A 25543-nucleotide genomic window follows, 5' to 3' on the forward strand; every position below is an offset into this window, starting at 1 on the left:
GTGATGATGACATGCTAAGGGAAATTAGAGAGGCTATCAAAATAAAGAACTCAATAATAGTGGGGGATTTCAGTTATCCCCATATTGACTGGGAACATGTCACCTCAGGACGAAATGCAGAGACAAAATTTCTCAATACTTTAAATGACTGCTTCATGGAGCAGCTGGTACAGGAACCCACAAGGGGAGAGGCAACTCTAGATCTAGTCCTGAGTGGCGCGCAGGAGCTGGTCCAAGAGGTAATAATAACAGGACCCCTTGGAAATAGTGACCATAATATAATAACATTTAACATCCCTGTGGTGGGAAGAATATCTCAACAGCCCAACACTGTGGCATTTAATTTCAAAAAGGGGAACTATGCAAAAATGAGGAGGTTAGTTAAACAGAAATTAAAAGGTACAGTGACTCAAGTGAAATCCCTGCAAACTGCATGGACGTTTTTTAAAGACACCCTAATAGAGGCCCAACTTCAATGTATACCCCAAATTAAGAAACACGGTAAAAAAAAATTAAGAAGAGCCACAGTGGCTTAACAACCATGTAAAAGAAGCAGTGAGAGATAAAAAGACTTCCTTTAAAAAGAGGAAGTCAAATCCTAGCGAGGTAAATAGAAAGGAGCATAAACACTGCCAAATTAAGTGTAAAAATGTAATAAGAAAAGCCAAAGAGGAGTTTGAAGAATGGCTAGCCAAAAACTCCAAAGGTAATAACAAAATGTTTTTTAAGTACATCAGAAGCAGGAAGCCTGCTAAACAACCAGTGAGGCCCCTCGATGATAGAGATAGAAAAGGAGTGCTTAAAGACAATAAAGTCATTGTCGAGAAACTAAACGAATTCTTTGCTTCAGTCTTCATGGCTGAGGGTGTTAGGGAGATTCCCAACCCTGAGCCGGCTTTTGTAGGTGACAAATCTGAGGAACTGTCACAGATTCAAGTGTCACGAGACGAGGTTTTGGAATTAATTGATAAACTTAACATTAACAAGTCACCGGGACCAGATGGCATTCACCCAAGAGTTCTGAAAGAACTCAAATGTGAAATTGCAGAATTATTAACTAGGGTTTGTAACCTCTCCTTTAAATCGGCTTCTGTACCCAACGACTGGAAGATAGCAAATGTAACGCCAATATTTAAACAGGGCTCTAGAGGTGATCCCGGCAATTACGGACCGTTAAGTCTAACGTCGGTACCGTGCAAATTAGTCGCAACAATAGTAAAGAATAAAATTGTCAGACACATAGAAGAACATAAATTGTTGGGCAAAAGTCAACATGATTTCTCTAAAGGGAAATCTTGTCTTACTAATCTATTAGAGTTCTTTGAAGGGGTCAACAAACATGTGGACAAGGGGAATCTAGTGGACATAGTGTACTTAGATTTCCAGAAAACCTTTGACAAGGTCCATCACCAAAGGCTCGTATAAGAACATAAGAAAGGCCGTACCAGGTCAGACCAAAGGTCCATCTAGCCCAGTATCCTGTCTACCGACAGTGGCCAATGCCAGGTGCCCCAGAGGGAGTGAACCTAACAGGCAATGATCCAAGTGATCTCTCTCCTGCCATCCATCTCCATCCTCTGACAGACAGAGGCTAGGGACACAATTCCTTACCCGTCCTGGCTAATAGCCATTAATGGACTTAACCACCATGAATTTATCCAGTTCTCTTTTAAACTCTGTTATATTCCTAGCCTTCACAACCTCCTCAGGTAAGGAGTTCCACAAGTTGACTGCGCTGCGTGAAGAAGAACTTGCTTTTATTTGTTTTAAACCTGCTGCCTATTAATTTCATTTGATGACCCCTAGTTCTTGTATTTTTAATGCCAAAATTGGACCTGACAACACAGGATATGAACAAGTCATGGGGACCCACGCTCTGGGAGAGATGAGTGAGAATGGAGAGAGATTTGTGGATCTGTGTGCACTTAACAACTTGGTCATAGGAGGTAGCATCTTTCCTCACAAGCGGATCCACAAGAGTACCTGGGTATCGCCAGCAGGCATGATAGAAAACCAGATCGATCATGTCTGTATTAGCAAGAAGTTCAGAAGATCTTTGCAGGACGTTAGAGTTAGAAGAGGAGCAGACGTAGCGTCCGACCATCACTTAGTGGTGGCCAGATTGAAGCTGAAGCTGAAGAAGAACTGGATAGACGCGTCAGATAGAAGAGTGAAGTTCAACGTTAGCCTTTTGAAGGATCATAAGATCAAGGAAGATTTTGGACTGACGCTGAAGAATAAGTTTTCAGTACTACAGGATCGGTCTGAGGAAGAGGAAGACAGTGTATCCAACAGATGGCAGAAAGTGAGAGAGACACTTAGGTCAGCATGCCAGGAAGTGCTTGGAATTAAGAAATATCAGCAGAAAGAGTGGATCACAGCAGAGACCTTGACTAAGATAGAAGATAGAAAGAAGAAGAAGGCAGTAGTTAATAACAGCAGGACTAGAGCAGCAAAGGCTAAAGCGCAAAAAGAGTATGCTGAAGCCCATAGAGCAGTGAAGAGGAATATTAGGAAGGATAAGAGAGATTATGTGGATGGACTGGCAGCAGAAGCGGAGCAGGCAGCATACAACGGTAATATGAAACAGCTGTATGACATCACCAAGCGACTGTCTGGAAAGTTCAGCAAACCAGAGCGTCCCGTCAAAGACAAGCAGGGAAAGTCTATAACAGAAATAGAACAACAGATGAATAGATGGGCGGAGCACTTTGAGGAACTCCTGAATAGACCAGCACCATTAAATCCACCAGACATTGACCCAGCCAACGAAGACCTTCCAATCAATTGTGATAGACCAACCAGAGATGAGATCAGAAAAGCCATCACTATGATGAAGAATAGGAAGGCGGCTGGACCTGACGATATTCCAGCAGAGGCCCTGAAAGTAGATCTGGATGTTTCAGTGGAAATGCTGTACCCCCTCTTTGAGAAGATATGGGAAGAAGAAGTGATTCCAGCAGACTGGAAAGAGGGATATCTTATTAAAATCCCCAAGAAAGGAGACCTCAGCAATTGTGCCAACTACAGAGGAATCACACTTCTGTCGGTGCCAGGGAAGGTCTTCAACCGAGTTCTCTTAGAGAGAATGAAGGATGCCGTCGACCCACAGCTACGAGATGAGCAAGCAGGTTTCCGGCAAAATAGATCATGCACGGACCAGATAGCAACGCTTCGCATCATAGTCGAGCAGTCTATGGAGTGGAACTCCTCATTGTACATCAACTTTGTTGACTATGAAAAAGCATTCGATAGCGTGGATCGAGAGACTCTCTGGAAGCTCCTTCGGCACTATGGCATCCCAGCAAAGGTGGTCAACCTGATTAAGAACTTATATGATGGCATACACTGTAGAGTGATCCATGGAGGGCAGCTTACAAACAGCTTCCAGGTGCGAACCGGAGTCAGACAAGGATGCTTGTTGTCACCATTTCTCTTTCTCCTTGTCATTGATTGGATTATGAAGACATCCACTTATGAGCGTAGGAACGGAATCCAGTGGACGTTGTGGACCCAGCTTGATGACCTGGATTTTGCCGATGACCTTGCACTCCTTTCGCATCGCAAACAGCAGATGCAAGAGAAGACCAACGTAGTGACAGCCATGTCATCACAGGTTGGCCTCAACATCCACAAGGACAAGACCAAGATCCTCAAGATTAACTCCATCAGTAATGACCCAGTCACACTGAATGGAATCCCTCTGGAAGAAGTGCAGTCCTTCACCTACCTAGGCAGTATCATCGACCAACAGGGTGGCACGGACGCAGACATCAAAGCAAGGATTGGTAAGGCAAGAGCAGCTTTCTTACAGCTCAAGAACATCTGGAGCTCTAGAGAGCTGTCTTTGGCAACAAAGATTAGACTGTTCAATTCCAACGTGAAATCAGTCTTATTGTATGGAGCTGAAACCTGGAGGATAATTAAAACAACCACCAGGAGGATCCAGACCTTCATAAATAGTTGCCTTAGAAGGATTCTCCAGATCCGCTGGCCAGACACCATCAGCAACATCTACCTCTTGGAGAGGACCCATCAACTTCCAGCAGAGGAAGAAATTAGAAGGAGAAGGTGGGGTTGGATAGGACACACACTACGCAAGCAGCCAACCAACATCACTAGACAGGCATTGCGGTGGAACCCCCAAGGCAAGCGGAAAAGAGGCCGTCCAAGAAACACCTGGCGACGCGACCTTCAGGCTGATAGCAAAAAAATGGGCTATACCTGGAACCAGCTAGAGCAAATGGCCCAGGATAAAGGACTCTGGAGATCTGTGGTTGGCGGCCCATACCCCGACTGGGGTGACGGGCATGAGTGAGTGAGTGAGTGAGTTCTTGTATTATGGGAATAAGTAAATAACTTTTCCTTATCCACTTTCTCCACATCACTCATGATTTTATATACCTCTATCATATCCCTCCTTAGTCTCCTCTTTTCCAAGCTGTAGAGTCCTAGCCTCTTTAATCTCTACTCATATGGGACCCGTTCCAAACCCTTAATCATTTTAGTTGCCCTTTTCTGAACCTTTTCTAGTGCCAGTATATCTTTTTTGAGATGAGGAGACCACATCTGTATGCAGTATTCATGATGTGGGCGTACCATGGATTTATATAAGGGCAATAATATATTCTCAGTCTTATTCTCTATCCCCTTTTTAATGATCCCTAACTATCCACGATGACTCCAAGATCTTTTTCCTGACTTGTTGTAGCTAAATTAGTCCCCATCATATCGTATGTATAGTTGGGGTTATTTTTTCCAATGTGCATTACTTTACATTTATCCACATTAAATTTCATTTGCCATTTTGTTGCCCAATCACTTAGTTTTGTGAGATCTTTTTGAAGTTCTTCACAGTGTGTTTTGGACTTAACTATCTTTAGCAGTTTAGTATCATCTGCAGACTTTGACACCTCACTGTTTATCCCTTTCTCCAGATCATTTATGAATAAGTTGAATAGGATTGGTCCTAGGACTGACCCTTGGGGAACACCACTAGTTACCCCTCTCCGTTCTGAGAATTTACCATTTATTCCTACCCTTGGTTCCCTGTCTTTTAACCAGTTCTCAATCCATGAAAGGACCTTCCCTTTTATCCCATGGCAGCTTAATTTACATAAGAGCCTTTGGTGAGGGACCTTGTTAAAGGCTTTCTGGAAATCTAAGTACACTATGTCCACTGGATCCCCCTTGTCCACATGTATGTAAATTAAGTTGTCATGGGATAAAAGGGAAGGTCCTTTCATGGATTGAGAACTGGTTAAAAGACAGGGAACAAAGGGTAGGAATGAATGGTAAATTCTCAGAATGGAGAGGGGTAACTAGTGGTGTTCCCCAAGGGTCAATCTCGGACCAATCCTATTCAACTTATTCATAAATGATCTGGAGAAAGGGGTAAACAGTGAAGTGTCAAAGTTTGCAGATGATACTAAACTTCTCAAGATAGTTAAGACCAAAGCAGACTGTGAAGAACTTCAAAAAGATCTCACAAAACTAAGTGATTGGGCAACACAATGGCAAATGAAATTTAATGTGGATAAATGTAAAGTAATGCACATTGGAAAAAATAACCCCAACTATACATACAATATGATGGGGGCTAATTTAGCTACAACAAATCAGGAAAAAGATCTTGGAGTCATCGTGGATAGTTCTCTGAAGATGTCCGCGCAGTGTGCAGAGATAGTCAAAAAAGCAAACAGGATGTTAGGAATAATTAAAAAGGGGATATAGAATAAGATGGAGAATATATTATTGCCCTTATATAAATCAATGGTACGCCCACATCTTGAATACTGTGTACAGATGTGGTCTCCTCATCTCAAAAAAGATATACTGGCACTAGAAAAGGTTCAGAGAAGAGCAACTAAAAGTAGATAAGGAAAAGTTATTTACTTATTCCCATAATACAAGAACTAGGGGTCACCAAATGAAATTAATAGGCAGCAGGTTTAAAACAAATACAAGGAAGTTCTTCTTCACACAGCGCACAGTCAACTTGTGGAACTCCTTACCTGAGGAGGTTGTGAAGGCTAGGACTATAACAGCGTTTAAAAGAGAACTGGATAAATTCAAGGAGGTTAAGTCCATTAATGGCTATTAGCCACAATCGGTAAGGAATGGTGTCCGTAGACTCTGTTTGTCAGAGGGTGGGGATGGATGGCAGGAGAGAGGTCACTTGATCATTACCTGTTAGGTTCACTCCCTCTGGGGCACCTGGCATTGGCCACTGGCGGTAGACAGGTTACTGGGCTAGATGGACCTTTGGTCTCACCCAGTACGGCCGTTCTTATGTTCTTATGTTCTTATTGCCCTCCGCTGGATTCTCTCCAATTTGACCACATCCCTTCTGTAGTGGGGGGACCAAAACTGGACACAATACTCCAGGTGTGGCCTCACCAGTGCCGAATAGTGGGGAATAATCACTTCCCTCGATCTGCTGGCAGTGCTCCTACTAATACAACCCAATATGCCGTTGGCCTTCTCAGCAAGAAGGGCACACTGCTGACTCATATCCAGCTTCTCGTCTACTGTAATCCCCAGAACTGCTGCTTAGCCAGTTGGTCCCCAGCCTGTAGCGGTGCATGGGATTCTTCCTTCCTAAGTGCAGGACTCTGCACTTGTCCTTGTTGAACCTCATCAGATTTCTTTTGTCCCAATCCTCCAATTTGTCTAGGTCACTCTGGACCCTATCCCTACCCTCCAGCATATCTACCTCACCCCCCAGCATAGTGTCATCCGTGAACTTGCTGAGGGTGCAGTTCATCCCATCATCCAGATCATTAATAAAGATGTGGAACAAAACCGGCCCCAGGACCGACTCCTGGGACATTCCGCTTGATACCAGCTGCCAACTAGACATCGAGCCGTTGCTGGTGCTCAAGAAGGATGAGTCGAGCCAATTCTGTGTGGACTATCAAGCCGTTGATCTCTATCCATTGAGCCCAACAATCTAGCCAACTTTCTATCCACTTTATAGTCCATTCATCCAATCCATACTTCTTTAACTTGCTGGCAAGAATACTGTGAGAGACCATATCAAAAACTTTGCTAAAGTCAAGATATATCACATCCACTGCTTTCCCCATATCCACAGAGGCAGTTATCTCATCATAGAAGGCATAGATTGAGGCTGGAACAGCCCGTGGGTCTGAGCCAGAAGCGTGAGATCGGGACCGGAACAGCCCATGGGTCTGAGCCGGAAGCGTGAGATCAGGGCCAGAGTGGCCCATGTGTCTGAGCTGGAGTGGCATGTGCGTGTGAGCTGGAAGCATGAGATCGGGGCTGGAACGGCCCGTGGGTCTGAGCCAGAAGCTGTAATGATGCGGCCTCTGACGGGTCACAACTGAGAGTATCAATTCAGGACAAATTGCTTAGAGCAGGGCAGTTAGAGCCCAAGGCTGGGGTTTCTCCACACACAAGCAATTCCTTTAGACATTCCAGTTTCCCAGTATCACCACCAGTGGCACTCGTTTTGGGGACGAGTGGTTATGAAAACCAATACCCCAGGAAAAGAAAAAAGGTGCCACCGGATTCCTTGTTGTTTTTGTGGATACAGAGTAACATGGCTACCCCCTGATACTTGACGCCATGCAAGGCACTAAATTTAGCCGTATGGAGTGGAAATCCATCAACCTCAACAAAAAACTCGCACAGATACAGACATCATCTTCCTCTCCAAGTGCAAACAGATGGACATCATACCAAATGGAATGAAGGTAAAAAATCCATTGCAATCAACATACTACACTAACTATGGTGAGAGACTGTGCCACACACTCTCAAAGAAACTGAGGAACCACCTGATCAGCATCCTGTACAGCAGACAGGAGAAGATCAAGAATGAGCTCTCAGAACTAGAGACTCTCATACAAAACCAACCTTCCACACAAACTTCCACGTGACTGGACTTTACAAAAACAAGACAAGCCATTTACAATGCACACTTCACTTCTCTACAGAGGAAAAAGGACAGTAAACTATCTAAACTCCTACATGCCACAGGGAGCTACAACAGTGGTACCCTCAACTCACCTAACAATATTGTTAAACTATCCAACCACACACTTAGCCCGGCGGAAGAGTCTGTCCTATCTCGGGGACTCTCTTTCTCCCCCACCATCCCCACAAACATGATACAGTTCTGCGGTGATCTGGAAGCCTCCTTTCGTCGTCTCCGACTCAAGGAATATTTTCAACACACCACTGAACAGTGCACTGACCCACAGGAACCCTCCTACCAACACTACAAGAAGAAGAACTCTGCGTGGCCTCTTCCTGACAGTCAAAATGACAGACTGGACCTCTACATAGAGTGCTTCCGCAAATGTGCACAGGCTGAAATTGTGAACAAACAGCATCACTTGCCCCATAACCTCAGCCATACAGAACACAATGCCATCCACAGCCTCAGAAACAACTCTGACATTATCATCAAAGGGGCTGACAAAGGAGGTGCTGTATAGTCATAGTGAACAGGTCAGATTATGAACAGGAGGCTGCCAGGCAACTCTCCAACACCGCATTCTACAGGCCACTATTCTCCGATCCCACTGAGGAATACCAAAAGAAACTACACCATCTGCTCAAGAAACTCCCGGCTACAGCACGGGAACAAATCTACATGGACACACCCCCAAAGCCCTGACCCGGGGTATTCTATCTGCTACCCAAGATCCATAAACCTGGAAACCCTTGACGCCCCATCATCTCCGGCATTAGCACTCTTACAGCAGGATTATCTGGCTATTTGGACTCTCTCCTCCGACCCTACGCTGCCAGCACTCCCAGCTATCTTTGAGACACCACCGACTTCCTGAGGAAACTACAATGCATTGATGTTCTTCCTGAAAACACCATCCTGGCCACCATGGATGTAGAAGCTCTTTACACCAATATTCTGGACAAATTGGAGAAATGGTCTGAGGTAAACGGATAAAGTTTAACAAAGACAAATGCAAAGTGCTCCACTTAGGAAGGAAAAATCAGTTTCACACATACAAAATGGGAAGAGACTGTCTAGGAAGGAGTACGGCAGAAAGGGATCTAGGGGTTATAGTGGACCACAAGCTAAATATGAGTCAACAATGTGATGCTGTTGCAAAAAAGGCAAACATGATTCTGGGATGCATTAACAGATGTGTTGTGAGCAAGACACGAGAAGTCATTCTTCCACTCTACTCTGCGCTGGTTAGGCCTCAGCTGGAGTATTTTGTCCAGTTCTGGGCACCGCATTTCAAGAAAGATGTGGAGAAATTGGAGAGGGTCCAGAGAAGAGCAACAAGGATGATTAAAGGTCTTGAGAACATGACCTATGAAGGAAGGCTGAAAGAATTGGGTTTGTTTAGTTTGGAAAAGAGAAGACTGCGAGGGGACATGATAGCAGTTTTCAGGTATCTAAAAGGGTGTCATAAGGAGGAGGGAGAAAACTTGTTCACCTTAGCCTCTAAGGATAGAACAAGAAGCAATGGGCATAAACTGCAGCAAGGGAGGTTTAGGTTGGACATTAGGAAAAAGTTCCTAACTGTCAGGGTGGTTAAACACTGGAATAAATTGCCTAGGAAGGAACCTCTGAAGAAGTGAGGTTCTTACCCACAAAAGCTTATACTCCCAATACTCCTGTTAGTCTCAAGGACCCTCTGTTGCTTTTTGCCTAGGAAGGTTGTGCAATCTCCATCTCTGGAGATATTTAAGAGTAAGTTAGATAAATGTCTATCAGGGATGGTCTAGACAGGATTTGGTCCTGCCATGAGGGCAGGGGACTGGACTCGATGAACTCTCGAGGTCCCGTCCAGTCCTAGAATCTATGAATCTATGAATCTGTATTCCATATGAGGATGGACTACAAGCTGTCAGGAACAGTATCCCTGATGAGGCCACAGCACGCCTGGTGGCTGAACTTTCTGACTTTGTCCTCACCCACAACCATTTCAGATTTGGGGACAACTTATACCTTCAAGTCAGTAGCACTGCTACGGGTACCCGCATGGCCCCACAGTATGCCAACATTTTTATGGCTGACTTAGAACAACACTTCCTCAGCTCTCATCCCCTAGCGCCCCTCCTCTACTTGCGCTACACTGATGACATCATCATAGGGACCCACAGAAAGGAGGCCCTTGAAGAATTCGACCTGAATTTCAACAATTTCCACCCCACCATCAACCTCAGCCTGGACCAGTCCACACAAGAGATCCACTTCCTGGACACTACAGTGCAAATAAGTGATAATCACAAACACCACCCTATACCAGAAACCTACTGACCGCTATACTTACCTACATGCCTCCAGCTTCCATCCAGGACACATCACACGATCCATTGTCTACAGCCAAGCCCTAAGATACAATCAAATTTGCTCCAATCCCTCAGACAGAGACAAACACCTACAAGATCTTTATCAAGCATTCTTAAAACTACAATACCCACCTGGGGAAGTGAGGAAACAGATTGACAGAGCGAGATGAGTACCCAGAAATCACCTACTACAGGACAGGCCCAACAAGGAAAATAACAGAACACCACTGGCCATCATGTACAACCCCCAGCTAAAACGTCTCCAGCGCATTATCAACGATCTACAACCTATCCTGGAAAACGATCCCTCACTCTCACAGACCTTGGGAGGCAGGCCAGTCCTCGCTTACAGACAATCCCCCAACCTTAAGCAAATACTCACTAGCAACTACACACCACACCACAGAAACACCAACCCAGGAACCAATCCCTGTAGCAAACCTCGTTGCCTACTCTAGCATTAACAGTGGTTGCAACAATGATCTATACGGTCACAGTCTATGTTAATAATGTCACAGAAGCGTGAGATTGGGGCCAGAGTGGCCCATGGGTCTGAGCCATAAGCGTGAGATCAGAGTTGGAATGGCAAGTGTAAGATCAGGGCTGAAACAGCCCATGGGTCTGAGCCGGAAGCGTGAGATTGGGGCTGAACTGAAATGGCCTGTGGGTTTGAGCTGGAAGCGTGAGATTGGGGCTGGAGTGGCCTGTGGGTCTGAGCCGGAAGTGTGAGATCAGGGCTGGAACAGCCCATGGGTCTGAGCTGGAAGCATGAGATAGGGGCCGGAGTGGCCCATGGGTCTAAGCTGGAAGCGTGAGATCGGGGCTGGAATGGCCCATGGGTTTGAGCCAGAAGCGTCAGATCGGGGCTGGAATGGCCTGTGGGTTTGAGCCGAAAGCGTGAGATGGGGGTCAGAATGTCCTGTGGGTCTGAGCCGGAAGCATGACATCGGGGCCAGGGTGGCCCCTGGGTCTGAGCTGGCACGCTGAATCCCATTTGTTGTTTTGCAGGTTTTGGCTGACGACCCGGATCAGGGTGCAAATGGTCAGGTGACCTATGCCATCAACCAATCGCTGCCCATGAACGGGCTGTACCACATTGATGCCCAGATGGGGACCATCACCACTGCAGCCATTCTGGACAGGGAGATCTGGTCGCAGACCCGGTGAGTGAAAGCTGGCCAAATGGAATAAGGCGCCATGTGTCCCAGGGAGGCGATTAGCCGCTGGAACAAGGCCCATGGGAAGTGGGAAATTCTCCATCTCTTAGGCTATATCTACACTACGGGGGGGGGTCGATTTAAGATACGCAAATTCAGCTACACGAATAGCGTAGCTGAATTCAACGTATCGCAGCCAACTTACCCCGCTGTAGGGACGGCGGCAAAATCGACCTCTGCAGCTTCCCGTCGACGGCGCTTACTCCCACCTCCGCTGGTGGAGTAAGAGCGTCGATTCGGGGATCGATTGTCGCGTCCCGATGGGACGCGATAAATCGATCCCCGAGAGGTCGTTTTATACCCGCCAATTCAGGCGGGTAGTGTAGACCCAGCCTTAGTGTCTTCACATCCACTCTGTCTGTATTAGGAAAATTTAGCCGACCTCAAGTCACTGGGCTCCATACACAGAGAACTGGGTGGGCATCGCTAGCATGTGCTATGCAGCAATTCAGACAAGATCTGACGGACCCTTCTGACCATAAACTCTGTGACTCTCACTTGTACTTGGGGCTGGCACCACAACGAATTTCCAGGCACCACGTATCTGCTTAGCCTGAACACTCTGGGCATCCCCCACCCCTCTTGCCAAGCTACACACTCTGAGCACCATTCCCACTGGGCACCATGCCCCCCCATCCCAACCTCTCTGGGCACAACGTGCCCAATCACGCATATATCTACTTCTCCCACACCCTCTGGGCACTATATAACCACCCCTCCCACAGACCACGCACTGGTCATCATGCCTGCCCTACAGCCCACAAACTCTGGGCACCGTGGCCCCCCCACAGCTCATATACTCTGGGCACCATACACACAGCCCTCCCCACAGCCTACACTCTATGGGCATAATGCAAAGACCCTCCATTGCCCACACAAACCGGACACAATGCAATGACCCCGCACAACCTATGTCCCCATGGGCCCCATGCAATGACCCCCTATAGCCCATGCCCTCTGGGCACCATGCACCTCCCCACAGCCCACACCCTGTAAGCACCATGCACCTCCCCATAGCCCATGCCCTCTGGGCACCGTGCACCTCCCCACAGCCCACACAAACTGAGCACTGTGACCACCACCCTACACACAGCCCACAAACTGGGCACCATGCACCTCCCTACAGCCCACAATCTCTGGGCACCATGCCCCCTTTCCCCCCACAGCCCACACACTCAAGGCATGATGCACCCCTCCAGCCTATTCACTCTGGACACTATGCACCCTCCTGTCCCACAGCCCATGTATACTGGGCACCCCCACACACCCACAGCTCACACACCCAGGACTCCATGCCTCCCCTAATACCCCCCACACTCTGAGCACCCAGCCCACACACCCAGGGCTCTGTGCATACCCTAATACCCCCCCACACACACACTCTGAGCACCCAGCCCACACAGGCGGGGCTCTGTGCATCCCCTAATACCCCCCCACACACACACACTCTGAGCTCCCAGCCCACACAGCCGGGGCTCTGTGCATCCCCTAATACCCCCCACACACACACTCTGAGCACCCAGCCCACACGCCCGGGGCTCTGTGCATCCCCTAATATCTCCCCACACACACACTCTGAGAACCCAGCCCACACACCCGGGGCTCCGTGCATCCCCTAACACCCCACACACGCTGAGCACCCAATGTGACAGATTTTTTGGAAAAGGGCCCTTCGTTTTTTTTAGCATGGCTGCAAAGAAACCAAGAATTTTTTTTATAATATTTTGTTTTAATATTTGTATAAAGTTTAACTGCTTAATTTTTTGTAGCTTTTGCAGAGTTAACTTTTTATTTTATTTTTAATTATTTGTTTATTTTTTAAAATGACACCTTAATTAACTTAGATTTTACCATTTTAAAAACTATTTTAGGGATTTGAATTTTTTATGTTTGCACTTACTTTTTTTTTACTTTTGCTATTATGCCCTTAGGGCTTTTAACCTGTTTTTAATTTTTTTTATTTGTTGCCTGCCTGCTTGTTTGGGCCCGATTTTTTGTTTGTTTGTTTGTTTTGCTTGCCTGCTTGTTTGGGCCTGATTTTGGTTTTTTTGCTGCACTGTTTTTTTTTTATGGACATAGGCTTTGTTTTACTATCAATTTAGCAGGGAGGGTGGGCTTTTTAACTAGCCCCCACCCCTTTTGTTTGTTTCTTTAAAATATTTTTTGCATAGGTGCTGCTACTATTTGCTTATATTTTAATATTTTTAGGGATGGGTTTTATATAGAAAATATTGCTTGAACATATTTTTTATGAAAACAAAATTAATATAATTTTGTTGTGCCCACAATTATACAAAGCATAAAAGTTTATACTAATTTTACAGCTGCCTCCAAGTTTTTACTTTTTTGCCTTTTATACTTGGCATACAGATTTAATAAATGTTGCCAAGTATGCACGTTTTTTGAAGCTTTGCCACGGACCCCAGGGATTGTATTTCACCTTGGTGAGAGCCCTCTCCAACCGGGAGAGGTTTTTACCCCCCTTTCAAAGAGGCAACAGGGTTTTGTTTTGTTTTTTGCTGCCTTTTTTGTGGCATTAAGTTTACCAGCTTTTTGTGACCCCAGCGGGCCGGGCAGCTGGACTTTTGTGTTTGCGCTTTTTAATGCCTGTGCATTTATCTTTGACCCTCTTGTTGATCCCATTGCCCATGACTGCGGGACTCCTGAGTCCACAGTTATACCCTTTTGTTTTTTAAACATGTTACCATTTGTTGGTACTGCTTTTAAAATGTTTGTATTTGCTTAAGATTTTACGCTGCCCAAGCCGGCACCGGGGCTTACAATGTTACCCCACTGGGCCAGAGGGAGGAACGCTAAGCTTTTTTTTGTATTATTTAGCCTTTACCACCGAGGCTTTATACACCCCATGCAAAAAAAAAACAAAACGTAGGGGCAGAGCGAGAAATTTGAAGGGGTTTTTTTATGCGTAGTTATGCTACAGCTGAGGGTGTATGCACCAAGGATTTTACTGGCATGGAGAGAGGATTGCTAAGGTTTTTTTTATTGCCCTGCCAGACTACGACTGGAGGTATACCCATTTGGAAGTATTTTTTTTTGCTGCCCGTGGTGGAGAAAGGGATGCAAAACCTTTTTTTGTTTTTTAGCCCTGCTGCAACTGAGGATGAACATACCTTTATTACAAAATTTTTAACATGAAAGGCCCAGTCCCGGGCAGACCAACATGAAATATTAAGGACAGAACAGTTGGTGCGCTTTGCAGGGCCCCCCACGCCCGGCAATTCTCCACCAAAAATGTGACAGATTTTTTGTTACAATCTGTCTGAGGCGTCAGGTGATTAGGCTGAAGCCACAAGATTGTTAGGGGAGGAGATGAAGGAGCACACCAAGTGACTAAGTTTTAAAGCTTTATTAATAAAATAACAGCAATGAGTGCTGGATGCTCCCCACGTCACTCAAAGGAAGGAAGGAAACATTAGTGCCTGTGCCCTTACCCACTTTCATACTCACACACGCACAACCCAAGGCTGGCCAAGCCTGGGTGTAACATAAGAAGAAGAGGGGGAAGGGTGAACGAGAGTTCTGTCCTGTGCACAAGCCGTTTAGGGTCCGCTGTTGATCTCTGACCTGCTTTGGCTTTTGAGAGGATTTTTAAGCCCTGGGTTTTTCTGGGGGCATTTTGTTTAGGGACCTTTGTCCTCCGTGCTTTTTGTACCAGTTTAAACTGGCTTTCTGTGGCATTCTCAGCTTTCCCAAAACACATCAGCTTCAGAGATGCAAGACTGTTGTTTTCCCCCTTGCTGGCCTTTGCTGTCTTACTAGATTTTGCAGCCCCTGCAGTTCTGTTCAGCTAAATCCTCCTTTCTCACGGCAGTTCGGGGTTGGAATCCAGGCCCACATCTTTCTTGGCAGGCAGCCTAGAGTCGGTTGTGTGCCATGGCCTTGGACTGAAGTCAGCATCTTATCTTCGAACCTAGCTGAAGCGTCGAGTTAACCCATTTCCTTCTCCCTTCGTCCCTCTACGGCCTCTTGTAACCTGCAAAGAAACCTTTTACGTCACACTCACACCTTCAACCCATCCCACAATTCACTTTACTACATAAACAAGTGTTAGCAATGTACAGTGCTAAACTGCTTACCCAGGGGTCCCCATGGCGGGGGGGGGAGGGGGGCAGTTATATTGTGACACCAGCCCACACACGCAGGGCTCCGTGCATCCCCTAACACCCCGCAGGCTCTGAGCACCCAGCCCACACACCCGTTGCTCCATGCATCCCCTAACACCCCCCCACTCTGAGCACCCAGCCCACACACCCAGGGCTCCATGCATCCCCTAACGCCCCCCCACTCTGAGCACCCAGCCCACACAACCGGGGCTCTATGAATCCCCTAACACCCCCCACACTCTAAGCACCCAGCCCACACATCCAGGGCTCTGTGCATCCCCTAATACCCCCCCACACACACACTCTGAGCTCCCAGCCCACACACCCGGGGCTCTGTGCATCCCCTAACACCCCCCTACACACACACTCTAAGCACCCAGCCCACACAGCCGGGGCTTCATGAATCCCCTAACACCCCCCACACTCTGAGCACCCAGCCGACTCACCCGGGGCTCTGTGCATCCCCTAACACTCCCCACACACTCTAAGCACCCAGCCCACACACCCAGGGCCCCATGAATCCCCTAACACCCCCCACTCTGAGCACCCAGCCCACACACCTGGGGCTCTGTGCATCCCCTAACACCCCCCACACACTCTGAGCACCCAGCCCACACACCATGCATCCCCCACACAGCCCACACTCTCTGGGCATTATGCATCCCCTTCCAGTGTGCATGCGGGTGCACAGGGTCCTGCGCTATGCTGATCCTGATGCTTTGTCTGTACCCCACAGGCTGGTGGTGACAGCGATGGACAGAGGGAACCCGCCCCTCATCGGCTCGGCCACGCTGACCGTGGTGGTGATGGACGTCAATGATAACAGCCCCACCATCCCCCTGCCCTGGGAGGTGCGGGTGCCCGAGAGTAAGTGGGGCACAGGGTGGGGGTAGGGTAGCATGGAGGCGAGCATGGTGGGGGCTCAAACCCTGCTACCTGGGATTAATCCTGGGATTAATATGTAAAGACTAATTTACATTAATCCTCAACTCCTTGTCCCATTGCCTCAGGGTGCTGCTCTAGTCAAGGTCTCTAGAGAGACTCCTGGAGGACTCTAACTATAGACTTGGAGCTTAACCACAGAGCTGCAGCCCAGAGTGCCCCTCCTGTAGGGTACTGGCCGGGTGCTGTCGAACAAGACAGGGCAGCCCCACGCACAGCCCTGGGGGGCACCAGGGCACTTCCCTGCAGAGCCTCTGGCCTGGGCCCTGGGCTGTGGCTGTAGCCCTCTCACTGGAGAGGGGCTGGTCATGGGTGGCTGAAGCCCACATCCCAGAGTGGTGCCTTTCTGTCAGCCAGCCCCAAGCTTCCTTCGCCCTGCTTCCCCTGCCAGTCCTGGTGCCCCACAGCTAGAGCCCCACACCTCTTTTCCCGCCCACCCCAACTCACTCCTGCTTGAGCCTCCTGCCGTCCTCATCAGCCCTGGCTATCCTTCCATCACTGCCTGCCCACCTCCACCAGCCCCAGCTCCCCTCACAGGAGCCCCCTCCATGCACCCTCCCACTCCAGCTCCCATCTGCTGCCACTTAACCCTCTGTCCCCACACGTCACTGCCTTTCCCTATAGGCTCCAGGTAACATGGCATCCCCTTCTGGCTCAGTGCTGAGCTGGGTTCCTGTCCCCCATACAAAGAGCCCTGCCTCAGTGGTTCCCTCTCAGCTCTTCTGGAGGGGGGCAGGACTCCCAGCACTGAGCCTGTGGGCTGCTGACATGGCACCCCTCCTGCAGACACCCTGCTGGGCACTGAGATCACCCAGGTGACAGGGAACGACGTGGACTCAGGCCCAGCGCTCTCCTACACGCTGGTGCCAGATGGGGGCGCAGCAGGAACCTTCAGCATCCTGCGCTACGGGGGCCGCATCGCCCTAACAGCGCCACTGGACTACGAGCAGTGCAGCCATTATGTCCTGACCATCCGCTCCTCCGACTCCCGGCACGAGACTGAGGCCAACCTCACTGTCATTGTGGAAGATATCAACGACAATGCGCCCACCTTCAGCCAGGGCCTCTACCAGGTACTGTGCCAAGCACTGAACTATTGCACCTGCTGCAGGGCTTCCTTGTTACCACTCCTAGCCTCATGGCTGCTGCAAGGAAGTTTCGCGCCCTAGGCGAAACTTCCACCTTGCGCCCCCCCCAGCCCTGAGGCAGCTCCCCGCCCCCCCCGAGGTGCCCCTCCCACGGCAGCTCCCCCACCCCGCCCTGAGGTGTCCCCCCCCCGTGGCAGTTCCCCCGCCCGGGGATTCGTGCGGCAGCTCCCCACCCCAGCTCACCTCTGCTCTGCCTCCTCCCCGAGCACGCCGCCCCCGCTCTAATTCTCCTCCCAGGCTTGTAGCACCAAACAGCTGATTGGCGCTGCAAGCCTGGGAGGCGGGAGAAGTGGAGCGGCAACCGTGCGCTCGAGGAGGAACGCTGTAAAAAAAAAATTGGGGGCACCGCTTTTTGGAGCCCCCAAATCTTGGCGCCCTAGGCAACCACCTAGTTTGCCTTAATGGTAGCACCGGCCTTGCCTAGCCTGTACCAACGTTTTTTCCAAAAATCATGCATGTTACACATTTTTAAAGGATTTACCATCAGTACCAAATTCTTGGTCTCAACCCATAGATTGTGTATTAAGAGACATAACTGCAGAAGCAAATTCATTACAGGGAGGTGCTTCCAGGTATGATTATCATACCATGCCTTCTGTTTAGACAGGCCCGTTTGTTCAGCATTTATTGTATTTTCCAAACCCTTTCTGTACCAGAGTATGTGTTAGTAAGGTGCATATTGTTAACAGTGAGGGGCATTAGGCATTAACCATGGGAATCAAGTAAAAGGGGAAGTGATGGAAGAAGTTCTCCATCCCTTGATGCCCAAGGCTGGAACAACCCATCAGTGGGCTATAGGCACTATACTCTTATGGGCCCTTACCTTCTTATGAATAACAACACCCAGCTGCACAATGCTTTGCCATGGTTGAGCTGGGCCGTGCTGTGGATCCACCGGGACCAGTTGCTCATCCTGCTGCTGCTCAGGACCTGCTGACTAGGACAGTGTTGCAATGCCAATCACTCAAACTGGGCCTGGCCACCCCCGTCATGACAGCAGGACACACAGACCAAGGGTAGGGATTGGCATTGCAATCCTTGTCATGGTGAGCAGCAGCAGGATGGTCAGCTGGTCTAGTAGATCCACTACATGGCCAGCCCTGCTGCAGTGAACGTATTGTACAGCTGTGGGTTGGGCCCCAGGAATGGTGCCTAGTTGGCCTGTACGTTGATCAGCCTCGTTAATGGCTGTGGCTACAGCCTGCGTGCCTTCGGGGGGTTCAGTCACTCACAGGTTATTGGGCTCATGACATGATGATCTGTTGGATCCTTCTGGCCTTACACACCAGCACCCTGCACTCTAGCCAGAATGTGCCCGTCTAGCCTGCTGTTCCCCCATCCTGGGTCAGACAAGTGGGGCTGCCCAACCCGGTGCGCCTGCCTCTCTCCAGAGCCTGATGCTTCCAGGGCAGGCACGCCCTGCTTGTGACTCCCCTGCCAAACCGGGAGCCATTGCCAGAGCTCCGGGGTGAGCCCCAGGAGAAGCCTGAGAGGGGACATGATCACAGTTTTCAAGTACGTAAAAGGTTATTACAAGGAGGAGGGAGAAAAAATGTTCTTCTTAAGCTCTGAGGATAGGACAAGAAGCAATGGGCTTAAATTGCAGCAAGGGCGGTTTAGGTTGGACATTAGGAAAAACTTCCTGACTGTCAGGGTGATTAAACACTGGAATAAATTGCCCAGGATGGTTGTGGAATCTCCGTCATTGGAGATTTTTAAGAGCAGGTTGGACAAACACCTGTCAGGAATGGTCTAGATAATATTTAGTCCTGCCATGAGTGCAGGCGACTGGACTAGATGACCTCTCAAGGTCCCTTCCAGTTCTATGATTCCCAGGTGTCTGACGATTCTGGGCTTTGCTTCCCTTTCAGGTGACATTGCTGGAGCACACGCCAGCAGGCAGCACCATCCTCACGGTCAGTGCCACAGACAGGGACTCTGGCAGCAATGGGGAGCTCACCTACCACCTGGCTGTGCCCAGCTCCGACGTCTCCATCAACCCCAGCAACGGTAGGTGGGAATGTGTTGCTGTGCCTAGGCCCTGGGAAAAGCAGCTCCATCCCGTTCCAGCAATGGGGAGCTGTTAACTGGCTTCCTGGAGACAGAGCCATCCCCTTCGGGGCCCCACAGCCTGGAGCTGTCTGACTTCCCCCCAGCTGTGACCCCCATCACCAGAGGGAGTGGGTCTGGCCTCCCTATTTTGCCTTGAGGTTAATAAGTCCCCTGACTCTCCACACCCCAGGGGGTGGGGGTGGCTTCTCGCTCCACCTTCCCCCACTCCCAACACTCTCCCCACCCCTATGCTCGTCCATTGGTGCCTGGCAGGCTCCGCGCCCCAGTCCAGGGCTGTGCTGACTAACTTTGTCCTCATGCAGGAACGCTGTTCGCCTCCCGCCGGGTGGAGCTGGATGCAAACCAGCCCACGCTGGACCTGGTGGTAGAGGTGCGTGACCATGGCTCTCCCAGCCTCTCGGCCTGGACCACAGTGCAGATCCAGGTGCTGGATGTGAATGACCACAGCCCTACCTTCCAGCAGGCACACTACAATGCCTGTATCCCTGAGGACCTGCGCCCGGGCACCACCGTGCTAACGCTAGAGGCGGGTGACGCTGACCTGTCCCGGGAGAACGCCGGCTTTGACTACACCATTGTCAGTGGCAACAGTGGCAATGCCTTCCAGGTGGAGAGCCACATGGGCTGGTCTCGGGGGCACCTGCGCACGCAGGGAGCCCTGGTGCTGGTGGAGGCGCTGGACTTCGAAGCCATCCCCATCTACAACTTGACAGTGGCAGCCTCAGACCGGGGTGTGCCACAGCGCAGCACCACCGTGCCAGTGCTTGTCACCGTGCTGGATGTCAACGACAACCCGCCAGTCTTTGCCCGGGCCGAGTACCACACAGCTGTGAGCGAGAGCACCCCCCCGGGCACTGAGCTGCTGCGGCTGGCTGCCCACGATGCCGACTCAGGCTCCTATGGCCAGGTGCACTACAGCATCAGCTCTGGCGACCAGCGCAGGCTCTTCCAGCTGCATGAGGCCACAGGCGCCCTGCGCCTGGCACAGTCCCTGGACCGAGAGACCCAGGCCCTGCACAGCCTGGTGGTGCAGGCCTCTGATGGCCCCGGCGGGCACTTCGCCCTGGTGCCAATCACCATTGAAGTGAAGGACATCAACGACAACATACCCTACTTCCCGGTGGAGACACTGAGCGCCAGCGTGCGGGAGAACCTGCCGCCAGGCACCCTGGTCACCACTCTGCATGCCATCGACGCTGACACTGGGGCCTTCGGAGAGCTGCGCTACGCTGTGCTGGAGCAGGCAGTGGGGGAGCTGGGACCCCCTGAGGGCAGGGATGTCTTCTTCATCAACCGGACCTCCGGGGAGCTGCGCTCCCGCCTCGCCTTCGACTACGAGCGTGCCAAGGCCTTCCAGCTGCTGGTGCAGGCCACGGACGCTGGCAATGCCTCAGCCACCGTCACCGTGCGGGTGCTGGTGACTGGTGAGGATGAGTACAGTCCTGTCTTCCTGAGCCCGGACTTCAACTTCGAGGTGCCTGAGGGTGCCCACAAGGGCCAGAGCATTGGCCGAGTGTTGGCCACTGACGAGGACGAGGGTGTGGATGGTGTGGTGCTCTACTCTTTAGCTAAGCCCTCACCGTACTTCGGGGTCAACCAGACCACTGGCACCATCTACCTGCGTGTGGACAGCCAGCCGCAGCCAGCAGGGCGGGCCAAGCGGGAGCCGCGGGAGATGAGCCTGGAGGTGCAGGCCCGCAGCCCCCTTCCTTCCTCCCGCTCAGCCTCTGCTCAGGTCTCCATCGACGTCACCCACACCTCCTTCGGCCTGGCGCCGGACCTCAACTTGCTGCTGGTGGTAGCTGTGGCTGCCTCCCTGGGTGTGGTGGTGGTGCTGGCCGCCGTGGCCATCATCCTGGTGCTGGTCCGCTCCCGGCACCAGCAGGGACACAAGAAGCCAGAGCAGGACTCGCAGCTCAACCGCATGCAGAGTGGCTCCTTGCAGAAGCTAGGCCATGAGGAGCCGGTGCTGCCCGGCAGTGACCGCATCTACCACCAGGCCCTGCCAGGCTATGGCAGCGAGTCGGCCGGACCCTACCCGCGGGGCGGCTCCCTGGACCCCTCCCACTCCAGCGGGCGTGGCTCAGCCGAGGCAGCCGAGGACGACGAGATCCGGATGATTAACGAATACCCACGTGTGGCCAGCATCACCTCCTCCATGCAGGAGCACATCTCAGCCCGCGGCCCCGACTCAGGCATCCAGCAGGACGCTGACCAGCTCTCTGACATCTCCTGTGAGCCCACCAGCCTGGAGAGCGCCCAGTGGTTCAAGAGCAAAAAGGGCTCCAGCCTGCTGCTGCCTGGGCAGCCGCCCCATCTGTACCGCGAGGATGGGGGCAGTAGCACCTTCCTGGGCGTGGGCTGCGGCCTGAGCGTCTCCTCCCACCCCAAGGACTACACCTTCCCTGAGGACGGCAAGCCCTCTGTGGAGGGCTCCCTCACCGCCGTCGTGGCCAGCGAGGAGGAGCTCCGCGGCAGCTACAACTGGGATTACCTTCTGAACTGGTGCCCCCAGTTCCAGCCCCTGGCCAGCGTCTTCACCGAGATCGCCCGGCTCAAGGATGAGAGCTCCCTGCGCAAGCCCTTCCAAGCCAAACCCAAGGCAGAGCCCAAGCCCCGCATTGATCCTCCGCCCCTCATCACCTCGGTGGCCCATCCCGGGGCCAAGTCAGTACCCCCCAAGCCAGCAGTGGGCAGGACCTTCCCGCACCTGTCCTCCCTGCGCCGCTCACCAATCAGCCACGAGGGGTCCATCTCCTCCTCTGCCATGTCGCCCAGCTTCTCACCCTCGCTGTCCCCACTGGCCGCCCGCTCCCCCGTGGTGTCGCCTTTTGGTGTCTCCCAGGGGCCCTCGGCCTCCGTCATCAGCGCCGAGCACTCGCTGGAGCTCCCTGAGGAAGCTGAGCTCAGGATTTAGCCCCAGGCTCCCATGGACTCTCAGCCCCTCCTGCTATTCTCTGCAGCCTCCAGGCACTGCAGGAGCGGGGGCGGAAGGGCTGGATCTGCCACCCCCACAGGCTGCTTCATTCTCAGACCCCAGCAGGTTGCTGGTTCTGGTTCCAGTCCCTCCACATGGGCTGCCAGTTTCACTGCGAATGTTAGCGCCCTGATAGGCTACTTGTGGTGGTGCCGGTCCCACTGCCTCAAATGGCTGCCGGTGTCAGACCTGCTCTCTCATGGTACTGTTTGCCCTGAGTGGTGTGGGGCCAAAGTAGTGTCCTCGCCACCCCCACTCGGGACTCACTCCTCCAGTCTTGTGGGCCAAGCTGCCCAGCTGGGGAGGGGGGGAGGGCAACAGCTGCACCTGCCTGGGACTGGGCGGAGGGGGAGGCAGACTGTGAGTCAGAGGCCGGGAAAGCAAGGCCAGGCCACCTACGCACTGGGTGAGGGTTTCTGAGGGGGGGACACATTCCAAAGGGATGGGGGGAGCATGGGCCAGCGCACCAGACATCATGCCATGCACATGCACAGAACTCACTCTGTCCCCAACTCCCCATCACCTCACCGTGAGGGCAGATCCTGTTCCCTGCAGACCTGCCCAGACCCAGGAGAAATCCCATTCCCTGCAGGCCTGTCCAGCTCCAGAATGGGGGGGGGAATCTGTTTTCCACAGGCCTGTCCAGCTCCAGGATACAGGGAACCTGGGGGACGGGATACACTAACCTGCAGGACTGGCCAAACACAGGATGGAGGGTCCTATTCCCACAGACCCCTCCAGACCAGTGGGGAACAGATCCTGTTCCCTGCAGGTTTTCCAGGGGGAAGGAGTAGGAAATCTCGTTCCCTGCCACCCCATCCAGACCCAGGGAAGGAATCCCATTCCCTGCAGGCTCGTCTGGCTCCAGGGGGCAGATCCGGTTCCCCACAGATCATCCACACCAGGAGCTTCCCAGCTCATGGATTCTGTTTTTTGCTGCTGAGACAAGCTGCATGGAGGAGCAGCTTTAGGAGGGCCAGAGACTGGTCACAGGGCTGCCACAGAACCTCACCTGCACCAGGGCCAGGGACACGCTTGGGCCCCTCCCATGACTGAGCCGGTCCTGAGGCCCCTGGAGGGACAGGGCAGATGGAGACAGCATGGACCGCACCTGGGGCTTTCAGCAGCCGTCAGCCCCTCCCTGGGTGTGCCGCTGCACCTTCTCTTTCGGCAGCAAGACAGCATCCAGAAGAGCCACAGTGCCCCCTTCCCCAGGCAGGGTGGGTCTGTGCATCCACGAGGCCTCCTCCGGGGGAGAATCCGTGCTGCTGCAATGTCCTGCTGGTGGGAGTGCAGCCATGATGCCCCCTCCCCCACCAGAGGGGGGTCTGTGCAGTTGAAAGAGATACCCCCTGCCCGTCTGCCCCTGGGCTGGGGTCCCTGCACCCAGTGCCTCCACTGTAGGGGCCCCATAGTCCCCTGTGGGAGGCTGGACAATTGGTTGTGGCAGCTCGTCTCCTCCCCTCAGTGTGGTGCTGGGAGCATGGCCCAGGAACATGCTCCTGTGGAGGCTGGTCCCCACCCTCGTGCTGCCACCCGTGTCTTGCTGCAGCCCATCTTGGTGCCCCATTGTCACTCTCACCTGCTCAGCCCTGGCACCAGAATCAGGCCATCCTTGCCCTGTGTGTTGCACACACCTGGATCGTGGGGCTGCAATTGGACAAAGGCTGCCTGCGGCCGAGAGACGAGCAGCGTGCTCCCCTGCCATCCAGCACCATGCACAGCACCCAGGCTGGGTGCAGGAGCACTGAGGGGATGGCAGAGGCCCCCCCATCCTGCCTCAGCTACATTTGGAGGGCTACATCTGTCTGTTCGCCTCCATCACCAGGCCTGCAGCAATAACCCAGCAGCAGGGGTAGGGCTGCGCTGACAGGGCGAGGCGGGCGCAGAGCGGAGCAAGGTGCAGCAGATGTGAACAGGCTGTGGGGGGAGGGAAGGTGCAGCCACCTAAGGTGTGACTTGGTGGGTGTGGTTGGGGGCGGGTGCAGCAGGGGAGTGGCTGGGGTGCAGGTAGGTGTGGCCAGAGGAGTGGGCGTGGCTGGGCACAGGTGGGTATGGCCCAGGCATGCATAACAGCAGGGGATAGTGTGCCCCTCCCCCTGTCCCAGCTGTTGGAGAACTTCGTGGTTTGATTGTGAAAGTTTCATGCTGGAATTTTGTGGCCCCAGCCGCGCCCCTCCCCCTCCATCAGACCTGCCCCGCACCTCTCTGCACGCAGCCCTCCCATCCCTCCTTTGCCCCCACCCCCCCGTGCCCAGCCTCCTCCATCAGCCCAGCTCAGTCATCTGGAGCCACTGTCCCCAGTGCCTGTTGGGCTGCTTTGCTGGGGTCAGCCCTGCTGCTCAAGGGGCATTTCAGCCCGTGTGTGGCTCCCTGGCGCCCTCACTTATCCTGGGACGGGGACATGCAGGAGCACCTGGGGGGAGCCTGGGGTTGGTGGTGACATGGGGGCCGGGAACTGAGGGGGATGGCAGTGACCTGGGGGGGTTGCAGTGAAATGGGGAGAGCCTGGGGGGGGTGACATGGGGGGCCAGGAACCGAGGGGGATGGCAGTTACCTGGGGGGGTGGCAGTGACATGGGGAGAGCCCGGGGGGTTGTGGTGACATGGGGCGGTGGGAACCGAGGGGGATGACAGTGACCTGGGGGGGTTGTGGTGACATGGGGGAGTTCCGGGGGTGGTGGCAGTGACATGGGATTGGGGGGGTTGCGGTGACATGGGGAGAGCCCAGGGGAGGCGATGACATGGGGCGGTGGGAACCAAGGGG

At 52.2% G+C, this 25543-nt stretch overlaps 1 protein-coding gene across 1 annotated transcript in view; it reads left to right on the forward strand.

The window, feature by feature from the left end:
• DCHS1 (dachsous cadherin-related 1) overlaps nt 1–25256 on the forward strand; it is an 87837-nt gene extending 62581 nt beyond the window's left edge. Inside the window, exons 14-18 of the mRNA XM_034780105.1 lie at nt 11305–11459; nt 16374–16504; nt 17366–17652; nt 19599–19737; nt 20103–25256. Of these exons, the coding sequence (XP_034635996.1) occupies nt 11305–11459; nt 16374–16504; nt 17366–17652; nt 19599–19737; nt 20103–22717 (3327 nt within the window). The 3' untranslated portion in view covers nt 22718–25256. The remainder of the gene's footprint in view (nt 1–11304; nt 11460–16373; nt 16505–17365; nt 17653–19598; nt 19738–20102) is intronic.
• Nucleotides 25257–25543: the final 287 nt, after the last annotated feature.

This window comes from Trachemys scripta, chromosome 1, assembly GCF_013100865.1.
Source record: "Trachemys scripta elegans isolate TJP31775 chromosome 1, CAS_Tse_1.0, whole genome shotgun sequence".
NCBI classification, from domain to species: Eukaryota; Metazoa; Chordata; order Testudines; family Emydidae; genus Trachemys; species Trachemys scripta.